Source organism: Acipenser ruthenus, chromosome 1 (genome assembly GCF_902713425.1).
Source record: "Acipenser ruthenus chromosome 1, fAciRut3.2 maternal haplotype, whole genome shotgun sequence".
In the NCBI taxonomy this organism is placed as follows: domain Eukaryota; kingdom Metazoa; phylum Chordata; class Actinopteri; order Acipenseriformes; family Acipenseridae; genus Acipenser; species Acipenser ruthenus.
In genome coordinates, this window is record NC_081189.1 from 68,211,947 (window position 1) to 68,232,858 (window position 20,912).

General features: G+C 40.2%; 1 protein-coding gene across 1 annotated transcript in view; it reads left to right on the top strand.

Moving 5' to 3' along the window:
• The first annotated feature begins 6,385 nt into the window (after positions 1 to 6,385).
• The window catches only part of LOC131737690 (interleukin-15-like), a 44,002-nt gene continuing 29,475 nt past the window's right edge, over positions 6,386 to 20,912 (top strand). The window contains exon 1 of the mRNA XM_059028310.1: positions 6,386 to 6,821. Coding sequence (XP_058884293.1) covers positions 6,750 to 6,821 — 72 coding nt within the window. The 5' untranslated portion in view covers positions 6,386 to 6,749. The remainder of the gene's footprint in view (positions 6,822 to 20,912) is intronic.

Below are 20,912 nucleotides of genomic sequence, written 5' to 3' on the forward strand. Positions count from 1 at the left end.
ACAGATTACTGGTTTGAAGACCATTTTTTTGGAAGTTTAGTTTAGCTTCTGCAGCTGTCAACCTGCTTTCAAACTGCTTCTAACTGCGTTGTACTTGTCCACTCGTACTTCTCACACGATGTCGCTTCCACACCTCACACGATGTCGCTTCCACAAGTCTCGCCTGTGACGAGGACAATAGAAACAGGGTTAGTAAAAAAAAAAATAGAAGTACAATGTTTCAATTATGATTCGATTTGTAACGTTTTGTTTTTTTTTACTAACCTTGTTTCTATTGTCCTCGTCACGGGCGTGACTTCACGATTTAAGAAATAATTTCTGAATAAAACAAACAAAAAGAAACTTCTCACTTAAATATTAACAGACAAAAAAACAGTACCAAGTAATATTTTCAATGAGAAATAAAGTAAAGTATTTATGTACAAGTTTCCAGAATCTTTTCTGCTACTGCACCCTCCTCACAACACTGTCAGTAGGTCAGTTTTTTGTAAAATAAAAAAAAACAACAGATGACGTTTAAAACGGCCGATCCACACTAGACGCGACCGAGCTGCTGCTTAATTTACAGAGGGGACACCAAATATTCCAGTGACTGCAAAAAACTGTGCCCCTGGAGGAAAAGGTGCCCCTTGTTTACAGAGTGCAAATGCACACCAGAGTGACACAAACCTATTTAGAATGCAGGTGAGAGAGAAAGACACTAACAGTATAAGTTTGGTATTTTTGGCAAGCTCCTGCTTAATTTACGGAGGGGACACCAAATATTCCAGTGACTGCAAAAAACTGTGCCCCTGGAGGAAATGGTGCCCCCTTGTTTATTGAAAGCAAATGCACAGCAGTTACACAAACCTGTTTAGAATGCAGGTGAGAGAGAGACACACTAACAGTATAAGTTTGGTATTTTTGGCAAGCTCCTGCTTAATTTACAGAGGGGACACCAAATATTCCAGGGACTGCTAAAAACGGTGCCCCTGGAGGAAATGGTGCCCCCTTGTTTATTGAAAGCAAATGCACAGCAGAGTTACACAAACCTGTTTAGAATGCAGGTGAGAGAAAGACACACTAACAGTATAAGTTTGGTATTTTTGGCAAGCTCCTGCTTAATTTACAGAGGGGTCACCAAATATTCCAGGGACTGCAAAAAACTGTGCCCCTGGAAAAAATGGTGCCCCCTTGTTTACAGAGTGCAAATGCACAGCAGAGTGACAAAATATGTTGAGTATGCATTCAGATGGCAAATAAAAAATAATTATAATCTCCTTTCAAGTTCAACATTTCTGTTATTGGTTTATCAGTGTGTGTGCGTGTGCGTGTGCGTGTGTGTGTGTGTGTGTGGGGGGGGGGGGGTGACAGTTGTGAAAAGCTGTCAGGAATTAAATTACTTACAAATAAATAAGTAAATAAACATTTAGAAGATTGTACTGCATTTAAATGAATTATAAAATAACTGGGTTAATTTACACGTAGTAGATTACATCTGTAGTAATAATAATAAATAAATATAAACGAGAGTGTTTAATGTGTTTATTGTGCTCTGTGAAACATACTGGTACAATTCGTCACAAGACTTCATTTAATTACCGTTGCGTGTTGTTGTTGTTGTTGTTGTTGTTGTTGTTGTTGTTGTTGTTGTTGTTGTTGTTGTTGTTGTTGTTGTTGTTGTTTTTCTTCTTTTTCTTAATTTTCTTAGCAGACGCCCTCACTCAGGGCGACTTACAGTTGTCACAAAATATACATATTTCACAATGCAGTAAGAGCAGATAAAATATACAATAACTTCAGAGCAACTTTTACTAAAATATATACATGTACAGTTCGATAATCACAATATAGTAAGAGTACATACAATACTTCCGTCCTAATAGTAACTAGCTCATTTATACACATTTGAAGAAACACAATATATAGTTGCTGTTGTTGTTGTTGTTACTGTATTTAAACAATCTATTCTGGATGTAGAATCGCCGAAATCACAAGCTTATACAAACATTTTCCGTCCAGAAGCAATAAACTCGCTCCCGTTTGCAGCAGACCGCACGTTCACGTTGCAGCAGGCGCTGCTCTATCTAGTGGATTACAATGACAGGTTACGCGCTTTGCGTTGTGAGCGAGGAATCACACGCTCCCGTTGGCAGATCGCAAGGTTTGTTGCAAGCGCATGCGCACATCCACCGGGGACACATGAATCCTAGGGGGCACTGAATTCGTCGTAACACCTGTAACCGGCATAATGCCCCTAGATTGTAAACCAGCAATAGATCATCTGCGGACTAAACGACTTAGTGCTGCGGTTCTTCTCGTCCGCAACGAGCATAAATAGAATTGTAGCCGAACCAGACCTTGTTTAAAAGCCCAACGGTTGTGTCAGAAGAGAGCAGGAGAGATTTTAATTTTGTTTTGAATTTGTACTGAAATCGGAAGGTAGTGGTGAGATGTATCTGTCTAATTTAAACATTGCATACTCACTAGTCAGTTTTATAAGACGTGGTGATTTCTCAGATGGCGTTTGAATAAAGTGTTACTGTTCACTGCTTACTGAGTTTTCTTTGTTTTGTTCTCTGACTAAATGCCACAGTATATTTGCCATTTTTTTCTGTAATTCTTAGTGACAGAGATGGAAAAAACATTGTTTGTTGGGTGATTTAAATGCTGTTTTAGTTGTATGTTGACATTTTTACCTACAGAAACACTGTTTAGATAATTCTTGCTATTAAGGTGCAGTAATATTAATAGAACACGTAAGTTGGTCTATGATGTCATAGCCCTGAAGACAATGCTTACCGCATGGTAATGTGATCTTGTTAAGCCCATCACAACACTTAATTTATCCAAGCCTTTTTTATTATAACTAATTTTACTTCATAAAGTCAAATGAAACCTGTTGAATAATGTTAACTGACAAAAAATGTTAAATGTGACTATTCAAAATCTAACGCGACATACTGTACGACTATTACTGCTTCCGGTAGACTTTTGCGATATCATTGCTTTGTTTATTTGATTACATGATGTTAAATAAAATATCTAAGTTATATTTAGGGCTTTTGATTTTCTATTTGAACCGATAAAAAACGATAAAACACCCCATACAAAAAATAAGTACATAAATAGCTGGTGCATAGCCAATAAACACCAGAAAAACGCTGGAACTACTCAGTTTGTTGACTTTACCCTTCCACATGAAAAGAAAATAAAATAAAATACAATAACCTACAAAAAACAAACAAACAAACAAAAACTACACTATTTAACACAATTTTTGTTCCTGGGTAGTAAGTGTTATTTCCTAATTGCTTATGCCTCAAAAATATAGAAAATGGCTATTATTCCCCACAAACTTTGCTTTTGTGACCAGGACAGTGATATTTTGAAATTTACCTATTTCCAATGAGAAAACGGGCGAATTTGTGTCTTTTCGTTCACATAAAGTCAGAAAAAAACAACATATGAATCCAAATTAACATGTATTTATACTAAAGTAATACAAAAATGACTACAAAAGATTTAGAAGTGAGTAGTTTTTCGAGATTTACGATTATACTGTAAATCGCTTTCACAAATCAGCCCCCAAATGTAGTCTCCCATCATGTTCTCGTTATACTGTCCTTGGTAGAGGCGTTCAAAGTCCAGTATATCCTGGTGGAAGCGCTTGCCTTGCTCCTCCGAGTACGCGAGTATGTTCTCCTTGAATTTATCAAGATGAGCATCAAGGATATGGACTTTGAGGGACATCCTACAGCCCATTGTGCCGTAGTTCTTCACCAGAGTCTCAACCAGCTCCACATAGTTTTCGGCCTTGTGATTGCCCAGGAAGCCCCGAACCACTGCGACAAAGCTGTTCCAAGCCGCTTTCTCCTTACTAGTGAGCTTCTTGGGGAATTCATTGCACTCCAGGATCTTCTTTATCTGTGGTCCGACGAAGACACCAGCTTTGACCTTTGCCTCAGACAGCTTAGGGAAGAAGTCTTGAAGGTACTTGAAGGCTGCCGACTCCTTATCTAGAGCTCTGACAAATTGTTTCATAAGGCCCAATTTGATGTGCAGTGGTGGCATCAGCACCTTCCGGGGGTCCACCAGTGGCTCCCACTTGACGTTGTTCCTCCCCACAGAGAACTCGGTCCGCTGTGGCCAGTCCTGCCTGTGGTAGTGCGCCTTGGTGTCCCTGCTGTCCCAAAGGCAAAGATAGCAGGGAAACTTGGTAAAACCGCCTTGGAGACCCATCAGGAATGCCACCATTTTGAAGTCTCCTATGACCTTGATGCCATCTCAGAAAAATGCAGATATGTATCCACTTAGGCAGCTGGAACTAAACTGAACTGGTGGGCTTAAGGCCCATGTATTTATACTACTATTTATATTACTGGAAAGTTCTAGAAAGTTCTAGAAGTTACTCCAAGTTTACTCAGCACTGAATCTATCTGGAATGTTCTGGAAAATAGGTAAATTTCAAAATATCACTGTCCTGGTCACAAAAGCAAAGTTTGTGGGGAATAATAGCCATTTTCTATACTTTTGAGGCATAAGCAATTAGGAAATAACACTTACTACCCAGGAACCAAAAAAAAATAATAATAATTGTTACACAGTGGGCAATGTCCCCCTTCCTGACTTGTCTCGCATTGATTTGTTCTGAATACTTTAAACCCACCTACTGAGTGGCAGCACATTCGTATTGGAGAATTGTAACAAGCTTGCAATATTTAAAAGGAGATGTTCTTGCTCACGAGATTTAAAAAAATATATATTACAGTATGACAATATGGAGTATTTGCAAGCTCGAGGAATTTAAAACAGAACTGCAAATCATGGCGAAATGTAAAAAAATGCCTAGACACACACACACACACACACAAACTCCAGAATGATATGGCAGTTACCATACGGATTTCGTTGTAGGTACAATTAAGTGTGCACGTACTGTCGAGTTACTATACATATTGTGCCAAAAAAAAAATTAACCGAAAACAATGATTGTATTACAGTATATAAAAATCGAAAGCCCAGAAAAAAAAAATCTTTGAGCTAATATATATATATATATATATATATATATATATATATATATATATATATATATATATATAATGTCTTCATCCAAAAATTCTAGGTGGTGCAAAACGTGTGGACAAAAATTGTAAAAAATATAGTTTACAATATGGATATCTTATTAATGAATTTTTTTCATCAATTTAAGCCTATTTTTAACATATGTATAAAATATAACCTTCTGCTGGTCTACGTGTGCAGTTAATGGAAGTTCACCACAGTATATAGCAGCAGTGTGGAGTAGTGGAACGGAGGGTCGTGGGTTCAGTCACCACCTGGAAGTTGGTTACTTATTCCCGGTTCCTTATTTGCGATGTAGTTGACAGAGCAGTGTGTCCTTTTTCTGTGTGTATTAACTCACTTACACATCTTGATCAATTAATATATTGCTACTATTTAAAAAATAATCGCTCCTTCTTTAAATAAAAAAACGAAAATATTAATAACAAATCTGTATCAGCAGCATAGCGGTACCCTATATTACCTTAGACGCCTTGCTCACTAAATATCGAGGTATCCCTAGATAGGTTATAACCCCCTCTTTGCAAAAACACTAAAGATTTTAGTGAGCAAGCCGTACCCCACGAACAGCAGCACCCCAAAATGTAGCCGATTATAACCTATACAGAACGCATGGGGGCACGTCTTTTGATGCCACATTTACCCTCCTTAGACGGCTTGCTCACTAAATATCGAGGTATCCCTAGATAAGTTATCGTCTCCTCTTTGCAAAAAACACTAAAGATTTTAGTGAGCAAGGCGTCTAAGGGGGTAAATGTGGCATCAAAAGACGTGCCCCCATGCGTTCTGTATAGGTTTTAATCGGCTACATTTTGGGGTGCTGCTGTTCGTGGCGTACGGCTTGCTGCGGATACAGATTTGTTATTAATATTTTCGTTTTTTTATTTAAAGAAGGAGCGATTATTTTTTAAATAGTAGCAATGTATTAATTAATCAAGATGTGTAAGGGAGTTAAAACACACAGAAAAAGGACACACTGCGTTGTCACCTACATCGCAAATAAGGAACCGGGAATAAGTAACCAACTTCCAGGTGGTGGTTCATTCCGAGGTGGGGGGACACTGCTGCTGTACCCTTGAGCAATGTACTTTACCTAGATTGCTCCAGTAAAAACCCAACTGTATATCTGGGCAATTGTATGTAAAAAATAACGTAATATCATGTAACAATTGTAAGTCTGCTAATAAATAAATAAATAAATAGAGAGAGAGAGAGAGAGAGAGAGAGAGAGAGAGAGAGAGAGAGAGAGAGAGAGAGATCTAGATAGATAGCAGCCAATAAGAAAATAGGAGAGACAGTTACCCCTATACGATCCATAGACTGGACTGTGTTGACAGCATTGTATTTTTTCGAGGAGAATGCTGCCTTTCTATTCGCGATTATACGGTTAAACTAAGTTACAGCAACAGCAGAGGCGGCTCTGAACTCCCAAATAAAAAAAAAGTTACAGAGATCATTGTTCGCTACTGCGTTGGATTAGGGAGAACGTTCAGTTCAGTGAGTAACCCGGAAGGTTATAGGGAACGATTACATATTGTGGTCCGGTTAAGAGTTACAATCACGATTTGCAACGATGCATTTTGTAAAATAATTACTATTCTGATCTACGACAATGCTGGATATTACTAGTGAAACAAATTGTAGATATGCGTTGACCTGGTGAGGTGAACAAGACGGGTCGGATGAGCACTTTCGTGCTACTCATCACTATCGCGTTCATTAAATTTCATCTTCGGCACCGGAATTCCAGAAAGGTAAACTTTTTTTTTTTTTTTTTTTTAATGCAAATAGCATTTTATTTAATGAAGATTTTCCAGAATGCTGTATCTGTTACAACTCTACAGTTAGTAATACAGTGCGGACCAGAGAGAATTTTGAGAACAGATATCGTAACGAATCTGTGCAACTGTTAATTATGTAACCATATATCCAGTGGTGCAGTGCTATATTTAGAAGTGAGGGGTAGCTAGTATGATCTATCCTCAGCCCCACCACGCCGCTTGCCGCCCCCCGTTTTCACATGCACTCAACACAACCGCAGTTTATCAGTCTACAGTAGTTACAGTATTTGAAAAAGCAGCAAGTGTATCAATTCATTACAGTGACCGATTGTCTGAATTAAACCAAACGTACTGTATAGTGAATGATTTGGTCCAGAACCAGCTCGTCTCACTGTCCTATTGCAGCCGCTTGAGAACGAGTGAGACTGAGGTTTTGAAACAGTGCATCCTTTTGCAAAAAAATATTTGTGTAAGGCAGGTACCCTTTATTTTTTGTTGCGATTGAGTTTTAGCTATTAAATAAATGTTAGCTTATTTGATCTACTTGATTCCTAATATATGGGTCTAAAAATAAGAACTGTTCCAATTGTTACATCTAAATTGTAAAACGCTGGCAACCTTAGCACAGTGTTGGCTTCACAAATGTGTTTGTTTGGTTCACTTGCAACTTCTTCCAGACAAGAGTTCTATTGGTTTCACATTGCACTTTTCCAAACACAGTCTGCTCTCTTGCTGATTACTAGAGCGGAAGTTATCTCTGTAAAAACTGTTTCCCTCATGTTATCGTGATAACAAAGTCATTGCTGAAGAAATACGCCCGAAAGAGAGTCAAGAAGTATTTGTCAGAAAAACACTGTTATTGGAGGAAATGCTTGAGACAATCATGATTATGAAAAGAATGTACTGTACATGTAATCAACTGCAATGTAGCTGTTATTGATGATGGTAATAATAATAATAATAATAATAATAATAATAATAATAATAATAATAATAACAACAACAATGTGACCAGACGTCACGTTTTGGAAGGGACAGTCCCACTTTTGGAACACTGGTCCCAGTGTCCCCATAACCTTTCTTGGGACACTCATTTTCTCTCGTTTTTTTCAACAAGCATTGCCGAACAGGTAACAATATTGTATTTTATTGTATTTTCATGCAGGCTGCTGTGTTTATATAACATTGCAGTACAATAATACTTGATGTGACTAAAGGGAAAGTTGAACGACCAGTAGCATTAAGCGTCTGTACTCACCGATAGAGTTGCCAGTTCCGCTTAAACAAGCGAAACTGGTTTTGCCCGTGCAGGCAGTCGCTTACAATTTTCCTTACTTGCTTAGAGCACATATATTCAAAAGTAAAAAAAAACAAAAAACATAACAAATGTTTGTGGTCAATACATGCATAATAAACACTGTAGGTTCCCGGTCTCAGTGCGTAACACAGTATTATATTCTTCCACATCTGCACACTTATCAGCCTTAAATGGGCCATGGAATTTTCTTACTTTTATACATTTTCTGTTGTTTTTAGCAGTAATTTGATTTATTAAAAAATGTACTTACGGGCCCCCGAATGGCGCATCCAGTAAAGACGCTCCGCGTGGAGTGCAAGATGCACCCTATAACCTGGACATCACAGGTTCGAATCCAGGCTATGTCATTGCCGACCATGACCGGGGGTTCTTAGGGTGCGGCACACAATTGTCTGAGTATTTACATTGATAGTTAAGTACTGTATTATGATATAAAACCATAAAAAAGAATGACATCGTCATTTAATTTGACCTTTCTTCTTTAAAAATATATAAATAAACTGCCTTGGAGGCAGGATACATATCTTGTTAATTTGGTGACCCCTTATTTTTATTTCTGTGTTAAATGTATTATCGAAGTAGTATATTTTATCCTGCAAAGTAAAAAAAAGAGACAATCAAGTACTCTTATTTAAGATTAATGCTATCTGTTGTATTAGCCTAAGAATGAATGAAAATGATGGGACCGCTAACCTAATATTTTGTTGCACAACCTTTAGAGGCAATCACTGCAATCAAATGTTTTCTGTAGCTCTCAATGAGACTTCTGCACCTGTTAACAGGTAGTTTGGCCCACTCTTCCTGAGCAAACTGCTCCAGCTGTCTCAGGTTTGATGGGTGCCTTCTCCAGACTGCAAGTTTCAGCTCTTTCCATAGATGTTCAATAGGATTCAGATCAGGACTCATAGAAGGCCACTTCAGAATAGTCCAATGTTTTGTTCTTATCCATTCTTGGGTGCTTTTAGCTGTGAGTTTTGGGTCATTATCCTGTTGGAGGACCCATGACCTGCGACTGAGACAGAGCTTTCTGACACTGGGCAGTACGTTTCACTCCAGAATGCCTTGATAGTCTTGAGATTTCATTGTGCCCTGCACAGATTCAAGGCACCCTGTGCCAGGCGCAGCAAAGCAGCCCCAAAACATAACCGAGCCTCCTCCATGTTTCACTGTAGGTATGGTGTTCTTTTCTTTGAAAGCTTCATTTTTTCGTCTGTGAACATAGAGCTGATGTGACTTGCCAAAAAGCTCCAGTTTTGACTCATCTGTCCAAAGGACATTCTCCCAGAAGGATTGTGGCTTGTCAATATGCATTTTAGCAAATTCCAGTCTGGCTTTTTTTATGTTTTTCTGTCAAAAGTGGAGTCCTCCTGGGTCTTCTTCCATGGAGCCCACTTTCGCTCAAAAAGCAACAGATGGTGTGATCAGAAACTGACGTACCTTCACCTTGGAGTTCAGCTTGTATCTCTTTGGCAGTTATCCTTGGTTCTTTTTCTACCATTCGCGCTATCCTTCTGTTCAATCTGGGGTCGATTTTCCTCTTGCGGCCGCACCCAGGGAGGTTGGCTACAGTTCCATGGACCTTAAACTTCTTAATAATATTTGCAACTGTTGTCACATGAACATCAAGCTGCTTGGAGATGGTCTTGTAGCCTTTACCTTTACCATGCTTGTCTATTATTTTCTTTCTGATCTCCTCAGACAACTCTCTCCTTTGCTTTCTCTGGTCCATGTTCAGTGTGGTGCACACAATGATACCAAACAGCACAGTGACTACTTTTCTCTATTTAAATAGGCTGAAAGACTGATTACAAGATTGGAGACATGTGTGATACTAATAAAATAAACTAATTAGTTTGAAATATCACTATAATCCAATTATTTATTATCTTTTCTAAGGGGTACCAACAAATGTGTCCAGGCCATTTTAGAATATCTTTGTAGAATAAGCAATAATTCATCTCTTTTCACAGCTTCTTTGCTTTATTCTATGACATACCAAAGGCATGCAAGTACACATGATAAAATAGCTTTTAATTTCATCACTTTTCAGGAGGAATGAAGCATTATTTCAATGAGCTATAAGGGTACCAACAAATTTGAGCACGTCTGTGTATATATATATATATATAATCTTTCTTTCTCTATCTGGAGGAGCACAAGAAACAGGAACACTAAGGTATGTACTGCTTAATGGCGGATTCTCCATCGCTCTCTGATTCTCTGACTTACTGTTATTATGGTCTGCAAACTACGGGAATCCCACTAGTGTAAACTCCAAAGTCCTAACTCAAACCTAAAATGAACGACACATTTCTGTCTTGCACTAATTGTGCTTGCGAACGTGACAGAGTCACGTTGGCCAAATTAAACAAACGAGGACAATAAAGCAGACTGAAATAAAGTTCAGGGTAATTTACCCTTTCTCGGCTACCATAAACTGCAGTGACTGTCGTTCAATACTGAAAGTACTGTACTGCACTCTGTACATATTTTCTTTTCCCATTTGTAATATAGTAGGTGACGTACTCTGATGCTTTAATGTACAGTGATACAGTGTTCCCTGCTGGCACCTAGAAATTAAAAAGTAATTTAACTGTTAATTATTGTGTTTTTTTCATTACGAGTTAAATGTGACTTGCATTCGGGGTCATTTTTCTTTTGGTGTCCGTATTTGAGGTGCGACTTGAATTCAGAAGTGTCTCAAGTTTGAGTAAACACGGTATATATATATAAATATGCATTTAAATGAGGATTTTCTTCCACTTATCTACACACCATATGCCACACTGTTAAGGGGAAAAAGTTTTTATTGAGAAAAATATTATATATTAAAAATACAAAACTGAAAGATCATAATTGGATAAGTCTCCACCCCCCTGAATTAATACTTGGTGGAAGCACCTTTGGCAGCAATTACAGCTGTGAGTCTGTTGGGATACGTCTCTACCAACTTTGCATACCTCTGATTTGGCAATATTTGATCATTCTTCTTTACAAAACTGTTCAAGCTCTGTCAAGTTCCTTGGGGAGCGTTGATGGACAGCAATCTTCATGCCACAAATTTTCGTTTGGATTTAGGTTGGGGCTCTGACTAGGCCACTCAAGGACATTTACCTTTTTGTTCCTTAGCCGCTCCAGTGTAGCTTTGGCTGTGTGCTTTGGGTCGTTGTCATGCTGAAAGGTGAACTTCCGTCCCAGTCTCAAGGACTTCTCTGTACTTTGCTTCATTCATTTTCCCTTCTATCCTGACAAGTGCCCCAGTCCCTGCCGATGAGAAACATCCCCATAACATGATGCTGCCACCACCATGCTTCACAGTAGGGATGGTGTTCTTTGGGTGATGCGCTGTGTTGGGTTTGCGCCAAACTTAACGCTTTGCATTTAGGCCAAAAAGTTCCATTTTAGTTTTGTCAGACCACAAAACTTTTTGCCACATGGCTACAGAATCTTTTTGCCACATGGCTACAGAGTGTTTTTTTGCATACTTCAAATGGGATTCAAGGTGGGCTTTCTTGAGTAATGGCTTCCTTCTTGCCACCCTACCATACAGGTCAGATTTGTGGAGTGCTTGGAATATTGTTGTCACATGCACACTTTGACCAGTCTTTGACAGTCATGTTGGACAAATTAAACAAACGAGGACAATAAAGCAGACTGAAATAAAGTTCAAGGTAATTGACCCTTTCCCAGCTACCATAAACTGCAATGACTGTCGTTCAAAACTGAAAGTACTGTACTGTTTTTTTGCATACTTCAAATGGGATTCAAGGTGGGCTTTCTTGAGTAATGGCTTCCTTCTTGCCACCTTACCATATAGGCCAGATTTGTGGAGTGCTTGGAATATTGTTGTCACATGCACATAAAAGCCTGTAGCTCTTGCAAAGTTGCCATTGGCCTCTTGGTAGCCTCTCTGGTCAGTCTCCTTCTTGCTCGGTCATCCAGTTTGGAGGGACGGCCTGATCTAGGCAGGGTCTTGGTGGTGCCATACACCTTCCACTTCTTAATAATCGTCTTGACTGTGCTCCAAGGGATATTCAAGGCCTTTGATATTTTTTTATACCCATCCCCTGATCTGTGCCTTTCAACAACTTTGTCCCAGAGTTCTTTTGAAAGCGCCTTGGTGCTCATGGTTGAGTCTTTGCTGTGAAATGCACTACCCAGCAGAGGGAACCTACAGGAACTGCTGAATTTATCCTGAAATCATGTGAATCACTACAATTTAACACAGGTGGTGGCCACTTAACTTGGTGTGTGATTTTGAAGGCGATTGGTTATACCTGAGCTAATTTAGGATTGCTATTACAAGGGGGGTGGACACTTATCAAACCAAGCTATTTCAGTTTTTATTTGTAATTAATTTTCTACAAATTTCTAGAATATTTTTTTCACTTGGAAGTTGTGTGGCAGGATGTGTAGATAAATGAAAAAAAAGCTATTTTAATGCATTGTAAATCCAGGCTATAAAGGCAACAAAAGGTGAACATTTTGAAAGGGGGTGTAGACTTTCTATAGGCACTGTATATATATATATAATATAGTGCACGCGTTCCTGCGCCCCCGCACATTATTTAGCTCAACCCACCTTATTCTCCCTTTGCGCAGTTTTCTAAAAAGGCGTTGCCTTATTTTTAGCTAATAATATTAAAAATTTATGGTTTGCATTTACATGGACCAATCAGAGTCCAGAGTACTTTTGGATAACAACCATTTACGGTTATCTTTTAAATAAAACCCCTGGTCCCATAAAGTTTTAGGAGACAGCGACTAACAGATCTAGTGAATAACGGTTCATAATTTGTTTTGTCAGTTTTGACAGAGACTCTTAAGAGAACCCGTTTATTATTTAGAACAGCTTACATTTATGCTTCTATAAATTCCTTTATGGATATTAATTCCAGTTTTTGTTTTCTGAAAAATATAACCAGGTTTTGTCCATCTGGCTGATTTTATTTTCTGTAGCGAACAGACTCGTATATTTAGTAGAATGGTTTAATGTGGGCACGAAACGGGATCTTGACATTACAGTTAAAAGCCTGCTTTGAGATAACTACAAAAGGACTGTCATCTGCTGGAAACCTGGAAATAATAACGCTGGGATTCTTCATCTGTTTGAAGAGGATTTCATCATCGTTCCAGTTAACATGGGATTTCTCTAAGGAGTTAAAATCTTGCTGTATCTGGGCCTGCTTTCTGTATTCTGTGTTGGGCAGTGTCTGCGTCTCTGTTCCTGGCTGGGATGGGAGCAGTGAAGTCATCGGCTGCTCCAGTCAGAGACAGAGAGAGAGAAGGGATTGCTTGCAGAGTGAGTTAACAGGGTTTTTGAAGTTGATGTTTTTGTACATGGAGTTAAATTTAGTTAACTAGTCCCTGTTGAACTGTAAAATCATGCAGTATGGGGTGAAGAAGTATTATTTAGTTAGCTTAATATCCGCCGAGGCAAGTTTAAAAAAAAAAAAAAAAAAGTTTCAGAAGAAGAAAAAACAGTTTCACTTTTATTTTCTCAGTATTACTATTAACCACTTCAGCTCCAGATGTAAAAATGAAACCCCTTCCCAGGTACCAGATTTTGAAAATAATAATAATGTTTTCAAACCTGTAATTGCTATAAAATGTTAACATATGATGAATAAAACACAAATAAATGACTTAAACTGTGTTTTTCATTAACTCTTTATGCTGCTGTGTACTACATACCCATATTCAATATAGAGATAAAAACGTTTTTTTTTAACAATGAAAACAAAAACGTTTCTAATAACGATAATAACAATAATAATCAGTAAACAGTAATTATCAAATAAAAATCAAACAACATCAAAACATGTGCCATTATCGACTTGCTCTGTACCATTTATTGAAATGTTCAATACAACAGAACCCGGGGTTGCCTTCGCAACCACTGCACGTTTTTCTTGTGTCTTGTTTTCATTTTCGTAGCAGACCCTGTACCTTTTTTACGGTCTCTGCTTCGCTTGTGTTGGAGGGATAGTCACAAATGCGTGTACACAGCTACTTTGCACAGGCATTGTGATGGATCTGGCTGCCGCATTGCCTGTACCCAGTGCTGTGTTTTGATAGTATTTCGTCACAGCACTGCCATTTCAAACCAAACAGCTTCCCGTTTGCTGCTGGCTTACCTGTAAAGTAGCTGCATGCTCTTCTGTTTGTGCAGTTTGTACTGTTCTTGGCTCCACATCCTCTTCATCATCATCACTGAGTGATAAGTTAGCATCACTGTCGCTGGTATTGAAATTTTCCAAACCAACATCATTCCCGTTGCTCATTATAGAAAGACCACGTACGTTGCCATGTTTAGCTTTCGCTAAAAACTATATAAACTATAACTAAACAAGTAAAAATAATAATAAATACAAAAATAATAATTTAAAACACTATATATATACTTGTAAAATGGTGAATGGCTTCCTGCAATATATCTCAGCCTTCTAAACGCCCACAGTTAGATTGGAATCGCTACATGACACACAATTGGATAAAAATGTCACCTGACCCTCCGCCAACTTTCACTGCACATTCCACAGTACTAGCACTGCTTTAGAGAATGAAACCTGAAACACTAGACTGAAAAACCGATCATAGAATAGAATGGGAAACTTGACGTACGCAGGTACGGCATGGTACTGTAAGTGGGTTTCCAATTGACGTACGTGTGTACGTCATGGTGTTGAAGTAGTTAAAGTAATTTCATTAAGCCCTCTTGAGAACTTTGTCTAACTGCAAGAGCCAGACTGTTTTTTTTATTTTTTTTAGGGGACATTAGTTTTTTCTTGAACACTAAAATGGAGTCAGCTAAATTATGTTTTCTTTCTTTGACATTTCTTTGGATTACAATTGATTTAAGTTAAATTGAGATCTCCAACAGTTGAGTTTCTACATTTTTAAGTGCACCAACGATAAAACTGAAAAGCTTTATTTGAATTTGAAAAAAGGAAAAAGAAAAAGGACTCTGGACTTTTATTGTTACCTGTGTTTAAGTTTCCTTTATTTTTATTGTGTTTTTTTGTTTTCCATAAAAAGTATTGCGGTGCTAATATCATCTGAGTATTGGGTTTTGATTTGTCTGTTTAAATATTGAAAGTGCAAGTTTTTTCCCCCTTTTATTGCTAAAGCTGTTTGCTTGGGTTTTTTTTTCACACTGGCTTAAAGTAGTAAGGCTTTAAATCTGGTCTAATATTTTATTGGGTATAAAATATAAAGCGCTTTGATAAACTGCCTGTTTAATTTGGTGACGTTTTTTAATTGCTATTTTTAATTGCTATTTTTTTTTAAAAGCAGAATAAAAGGTTTTATTTTTATTTTTTATTTTTTTAAACTCCACATTTTGTGTGTTTGCTTTATTATTAGTTAGTGCTGGGACAAATATCCGAATATTCAAACGAATATTTTTTTTTACATGTATTTGGATACAAAAATCAGATGTTCGTATTCGCTACAAATGTACAAAAATACCTTGCAGTTATTTACGCCTCACCAGAATTTGCACAACAGTTTAAAAAAATGGCAAATGAAAAAGCGCTCTGTGTGATATGTGAGATTAATATATGTATATATAAAAAAAAACATCAGCTCTTGAGCCTCTATTTAAGTTTTAGACAGCAAGAAGTAAACAAACCAGATTCGGGAATGCACTCATAGTGATCTCTCTGGAAAGCCATCTGGGAAAAAAAAAGCATTGTGCTGGGCGAGCCAGAATCTCATTCTGAAATGCCTCGCTTACAATACCCAATAAACGTTGTGTAGTGATTTTTATATAGATTGTATATATTATCAAGGCTCGAAGTTAACGTATATTTGGTAGCATGTTGCTACCCCAAACTCTTCGTTTGCTACTAGTTTTTTTTTTTATGCAGCAGCATTTTTCTGATACCTTACGCTGCAGTGTATATGACGACCCTGAGTGAACACGTACATATACAGCTATTCATTTTTTTTTAATGGTACATTATTAGTATCTTTCATAAAGAAGGAAAACATTTCTAATAGAGCTTCCCGATAGATAACTGAGGTTTGTACCATCCCATCCAGATAGATGGAAAGACCAGTTCCACAGACTGGTTCATGTGGAAGGCTGATATCACCTTAGGAAGGAAAGCAGGGTTTGTACGTAGTGACACCCTGCTCCCATCATCCCAAATGCACATACAGGAGCTGTACACCGACAGCGCCTGTAGCTCATTGACCAGCTTTGCGGAGGTGATAGCCAAGAGGAAGACTGTCTTCATAGACAGATACTTCAACTCTATGGAGTGTATGGGCTCAAACAGGGCCTTCATGAGAGCCTCCATCACAATATCAAGGCTTCATTCGGGGAGAATGTCCCTCCATGGAGGGCGTAATCACCGAGCACCCTTGAGAAAACGGGTTGCCAAGAAATGCGCACCAGGAGATACAGAATCAACGGGGGCATGGCATGCAGAAATGGCTGCCAAATAAACCGTCAATGTAGAAGGTGACCTACTGGCATCCAGCAGTTCTTGCAGAAACTGCAAGATAACTGGCATAGGGCAAGATACTGGGTCATGACCTTGTGACAGAGATCGAATGATTCTTGGTGTTAGATCTCCCTCTCGACCTGTGAGGGCACGGTGCAAGAGGAACAGAGTACCCTTAATTAAATGGCACGACAGTTTATTCCGTAGGGTAGGTGGAAGTCTGTCATTTAGGAGAGGAACGGAGCTACGGTATCCAAACTCAGTGACCCTGACGGTAAACTGTGTGGCATCCGAGGATTGGAGGAGCGGATGCGCTCGTTAACTTAGGGGTCATGAGCGAGGATATAAATAGGGGGGTAGCGTACGTGATCGGTTCCTTTTTTGCATATGGTTAGGAACAACCTAGAAAAGGAGACTGTATATTGAATACCGTGAGTGTTATTTGTGAGTCTGTGTGTTAACACTGTTTGTCTTGGGTTTGTTGTATTCAAAGAATACTAACCCACACGATCCGGAGCTGCAGCCGCAGGCCAGCGTAAAAACCGGACATCACTGCTCACCTTTTCCACTACAGGAACCGTCTTTGCACCACTAACGAAATCACGCACTGTCTGTGTATATGTGTTTTGTGTGGGTGAAAGAACTGGACTTTGGGTTACGGGTCAAACCCGCTGGATTATAAACAGAAGTGTTACACGCCGCTGTACCACTTCTTTCATTATTGTTTACAGGTTTTGTCTTGAGGCTCTGGACATTTAATAATTTAAATAAACACCCTTGCACCTGTACAACATTGTCTGTGTGATTAATCCGCTCTGCACTGCACTCACCTGCACGTATTCACCACTTTGCCACAGACCTCTAGTCAGTTTTGAAAATATCTCCACTTATAGGCGTATAACGATCTAGTGGAGCCTGCCCTAGCATTCTGCAACATACCCACGACTGTCAGACTGACCAGCGGTTCCGTTCAGGGGCCAGACCCATAATTGGAACCTGCCTGGCTCTGGATGCCAGAGAGCACCTTTCGCCTGACTGAGGAGATCCAGGCAAAGCGGGATCTCCCATGGCTGGCCTTGTAGGAGCTGGCTAGGACGTTGATGCCGAGTGGACTGCCTAAGCGGTGGAGGGAGTATCACAGGGGGCAATGTGTCGTCCCTGCCGAGGGGAAGAGATCTACCTGCACCTTTCCGAACCATTTCCAAATGCACTCCACCACCTGCGGGTGGAGCCGCCACTCTGACGGAGGTCTCCCTCGACAGGAGGTCCGCTGCCCAGTTCGCTACTCCGGGAAGATGCTTCGCCTGTAGGGACAGCAGATTTCGTTGTGCCCAAGTCAGGAGCCGGGGACCGAAGGCCACCCTGGTGGTTGACATACGTCACCGCTGATGTGTTGTCCGTCCAGACCAACACATGTGCCCCTTGGAGCACTGGGAGAAAGTGCTGGAGAGCAAAGTAAACCGCCTGCAACTCCATCATGTTTATGTGCAGGGATGTCCAACTGCCCGACCAGGTGCCACGGATTCCTCTGCCTTCCCAGACCGCCCCCCAACCCAGTTTTGTAGCACAAATTGTAGCGCGTAACCGGTGTACACAGTGGCGAGCACCCAGGTGTCTGAGGTACAAGCGCGGCAAATATTGCAGCTGGTGTGTTGTGAAAGGATGGGTCCCTGCTGAGGCTGCTGAGGTTGGGGCGGAGCACGCTGAGGCAGCTGCCTAGAGCGATGGCCCTGGAACTTCCTTCTGGAATGCTGTTGCGTGGTGCGCCACACCCTGCTTTCCCCTGCCTGCGGGAGGGCCCGGTTGCCTGCTGCCATGGTGGAGTACAGGCGGTGCCTCAGGTCACCCAGCGGAGCCGTAGGGACCGGGACTGTCTGGGTTATAATGTGCGCCTGGGGAGACGGCCAACGGCTCGACCTGCCCCACGCCAGAATGCGGGGAGAACATAAGAACATAAGAACATAAGAAAGTTTACAAACGAGAGGAGGCCATTCAGCCCATCTTGCTCGTTTAGTTGTTAGTAGCTTATTGATCCCAGAATCTCATCAAGCATCTTCTTGAAGGATCCCAGGGTGTCAGCTTCAACAACATTACTGGGGAGTTGGTTCCAGACCCTCACAATTCTCTGTGTAAAAAAGTGCCTCCTATTTTCTGTTCTGAATGCCCCTTTCTCTAATCTCCATTTATGACCCCTGGTCCTTTTTTCTTTTTTCAAGTCAAAGAAGTCCCCCGGGTTGACATTGTCTATACCTTTTAGGATTTTGAATGTTTGAATCAGATCGCCGCGTAGTCTTCTTTGTTCAAGACTGAATAGATTCAATTCTTTTAGCCTGTCTGCATACGACATGCCTTTTAAATCTGGGATAATTCTGGTTGCTCTTCTTTGCACTCTTTCTACAGCAGCAATATCCTTTTTGTAACGAGGTGACCAGAACTGAACACAGTATTCTAGGTGAGGTCTTACTAATGCATTGTAGAGTTTTAACATTACTTCCTTTGATTTAAATTCAACACTTCTCACAATATATCCGAGCATCTTGTTTGCCTTTTTTATAGCTTCCCCACATTGTCTAGATGAAGACATTTCTGAGTCAACATAAACTCCTAGGTCTTTTTCATAGTTCCCTTCTTCAATTTCAGTATCTCCCATATGATATTTATAATGCACATTTTTATTACCCGCATGCAATACTTTACACTTTTCTCTATTAAATTTCATTTGCCATGTGTCTGCCCAATTCTGAATGCTGTCTAGATCATTTTGAATGACCTTTGCTGTAGAAACAGTGTTTGCCACTCCTATTTTTGTGTCGTCTGCAAATTTAACAAGTTTGCTTACTATACCAGAATCTAAATCATTAATGTAGATTAGGAATAGCAGAGGACCTAATACTGATCTCTGTGGTACACCACTGGTTATCTCACTCCATTTTGAGGTTTCTCCTCTAATCAGTCCTTTCTGTTTTCTACATGTTAATCACTCCCTAATCCATGTGCATGCATTTCCTTGAATCCCTACTGCGTTCAGTTTGAGAATTAATCTTTTATGCGGGACTTTGTCAAAAGCTTTCTGGAAATCTAAATAGACCATGTCGTATGCTTTGCAGTTATCCATTTTCAATGTTGCATCCTCAAAAAAGTCAAGTAGGTTAGTTAGACATGATCTCCCTTTCCTAAAACCATGCTGGCTGTCTCCCAGGATATTGTTACCATATAGGTAATTTTCCATTTTGGATCTTATTATAGTTTCCATAAGTTTACATATAATAGAAGTCAGGCTTACTGGTCTGTAGTTACCTGGTTCGGTTTTGTCTCCCTTTTTGTGGATCGGTATTACGTTTGCTATTCTCCAGTCTGTCGGTACAACCCCTGTGTCAAGAGACTGTTGCATGATCTTGGTTAGCGGTTTGTAAATAACTTCTTTCATTTCTTTGAGTACTATTGGGAGGATCTAATCTGGCCCAGGGGATTTGTTTATTTTAAGAGCACCTAGTCCCTTTAACACTTCTGCCTCTGTTGGGAGAGCAGCGCAATCACTTGCCGAGACGCCTCGCATTCCCGGTGGGAGTGCTGCAGAACTTCCTCCACTGCTGCGCTTAAGCACCGTCTGCACCGAGGTACTGAAGCACCGAGGGCACCACGTGCACCAGGCTATGCGTGCACCGAGGCAAACGTACCACATGCACCAACCAAACACTGTGCACCGAGTGTACTGGACACCGTGTGCATGAGCACTGCAGGCTTTTTGCGTACCGAGTTTACCGAGTACACTGAGCACCACGTGCACTGAGTACTGTATGCACCTAGTGTACCGAGCACCGAGGGCGCTATGCGGACCGGGGTACTAAACACTGTGCGTACAGAGCACCGTGGGCACCGAGTACCGTGCGCACTGAGTATCGTGCTCAGTGACTAGGTGTGTGCCTGCCATAACCACATGTAGTCACACACCTGGTCAGCGTGCAGCATACACCAGGGAGACACACAGGCTGAAGGAAGCCGCAGCGGATGAGTGAAAAAACCAAAAGGGGAGAACATCGGGGTGGGCTGGCCGAGGCAGCCAGTGAGGTCTACTCGACAGCGGGGCAGGTAGAACACAGCTCCAGTGGAGGAATTACATGGCTGACTGGCTGTTGTGGTTTTTTTTTTAACTGTACGCAGCCAAAATATACAGCACAAACACAGGAAAAGCAAGGGTGTGCATTCAGGGTCAACACACAGGTGGACACGCAACAACAATAGTTTCTACAATAATATTCATTTTTATTTCTATTTCGTCAAAACTACGCGAAT